This window comes from Sinocyclocheilus anshuiensis, unplaced genomic scaffold (assembly GCF_001515605.1).
Source record: "Sinocyclocheilus anshuiensis isolate Anshui unplaced genomic scaffold, SAMN03320099.WGS_v1.1 C32449462, whole genome shotgun sequence".
NCBI lineage: Eukaryota > Metazoa > Chordata > Actinopteri > Cypriniformes > Cyprinidae > Sinocyclocheilus > Sinocyclocheilus anshuiensis.
The window spans coordinates 1-992 of NW_015616571.1; the positions used below are offsets into that span (position 1 = coordinate 1).

Sequence of the window (992 nt, forward strand, 5' to 3'; positions counted from 1 at the left end):
CATTAAGTAGAATCCATATTTAAATTGTTTCATGAGACATTTATCATCTTGGACACTGGCCTAAAGTCAGTTCTACATACAAAGGGAACTGATCTCAGCGTAGTATTTTTACTTGTACAGATAAATATGATATGATATTCTAGAAGAGGCTGACCATCTCAGAAAGCATGTCCCAGTGGCTGCTGTACAGCTCAGGCGGGAGGTTATACACACGAAGAATGTTATCAGCGCTGTTTGAGACAATGCAGGAACCATCCGGAGCCCTGCAGAGAGACGTCATGAAGAGAGATAGATGGTGCATTAGCATCTCTGTGATACAGTTTATACTCTACAGCCGTCATAAACAGCTTGCTTTCATCAGTGATCACCATTTGCAGCCTCTGAGGTAATTCTCGGCGGTGTGGGTGTACTCGGCCCAGGAGCCCGTCAGCATCTGAGGGTTCCGGCTAAAGTCGAGGCTTTGACTGTGAACACAGCGAAGAGACAGCATACACTGACTAGCTGAAAATATCCCTGTCCCTGTGCAACTGCAACACATTTGTTCCCACCATATTTCCTTTCACAGCAGCTTAAGATGAGCGGTGCACTTACTAGCGCTGCTCAGCAGAGTTGTCTTCTGAATTGTTCTTCTCAGGCTCATTTGCTCTGTCCTCCTCATTTGGTCCGAGCATTTCTCTGTTCTCTGCTCCGTTTTGATGCCATTCCACGTCTCCGTCAACTTCCTCAGGTCCCACAGCCTGTCCTGTTTCATCAGTCTGCTGACAGGCAACTGACAGAATCAAATTAACACGGACACCTTAGGTGACAAGTGAAGTAAGACGCTAAAATGTGTTGCTTGTATTTACAGAATTTAGAACATTTTGTTATTTTTTTTGTGCATTTGAAATGGACTTTAAATTGGGAAAAGAGGAAAATAATCAGCAATAATTTAAGGCAATAATCATCTCTATTTGTGGAGCGGCTAAAGGTATAGTTTTTTAGTTTAAAAAAAA

The 992-nt window shown here is 42.8% G+C and overlaps 1 protein-coding gene across 1 annotated transcript; it reads right to left on the minus strand.

The window, feature by feature from the left end:
* Positions 1-154: 154 nt before the first annotated feature.
* On the minus strand, positions 155-796 carry LOC107682665 (telomerase Cajal body protein 1-like; the record flags this gene model as incomplete). Its single annotated transcript, XM_016478835.1, has 3 exons — positions 155-263; positions 369-464; positions 592-796. Coding segments are annotated over 3 exons (410 nt in total), but the record flags the coding sequence as incomplete, so codon positions are not given.
* Positions 797-992: the final 196 nt, after the last annotated feature.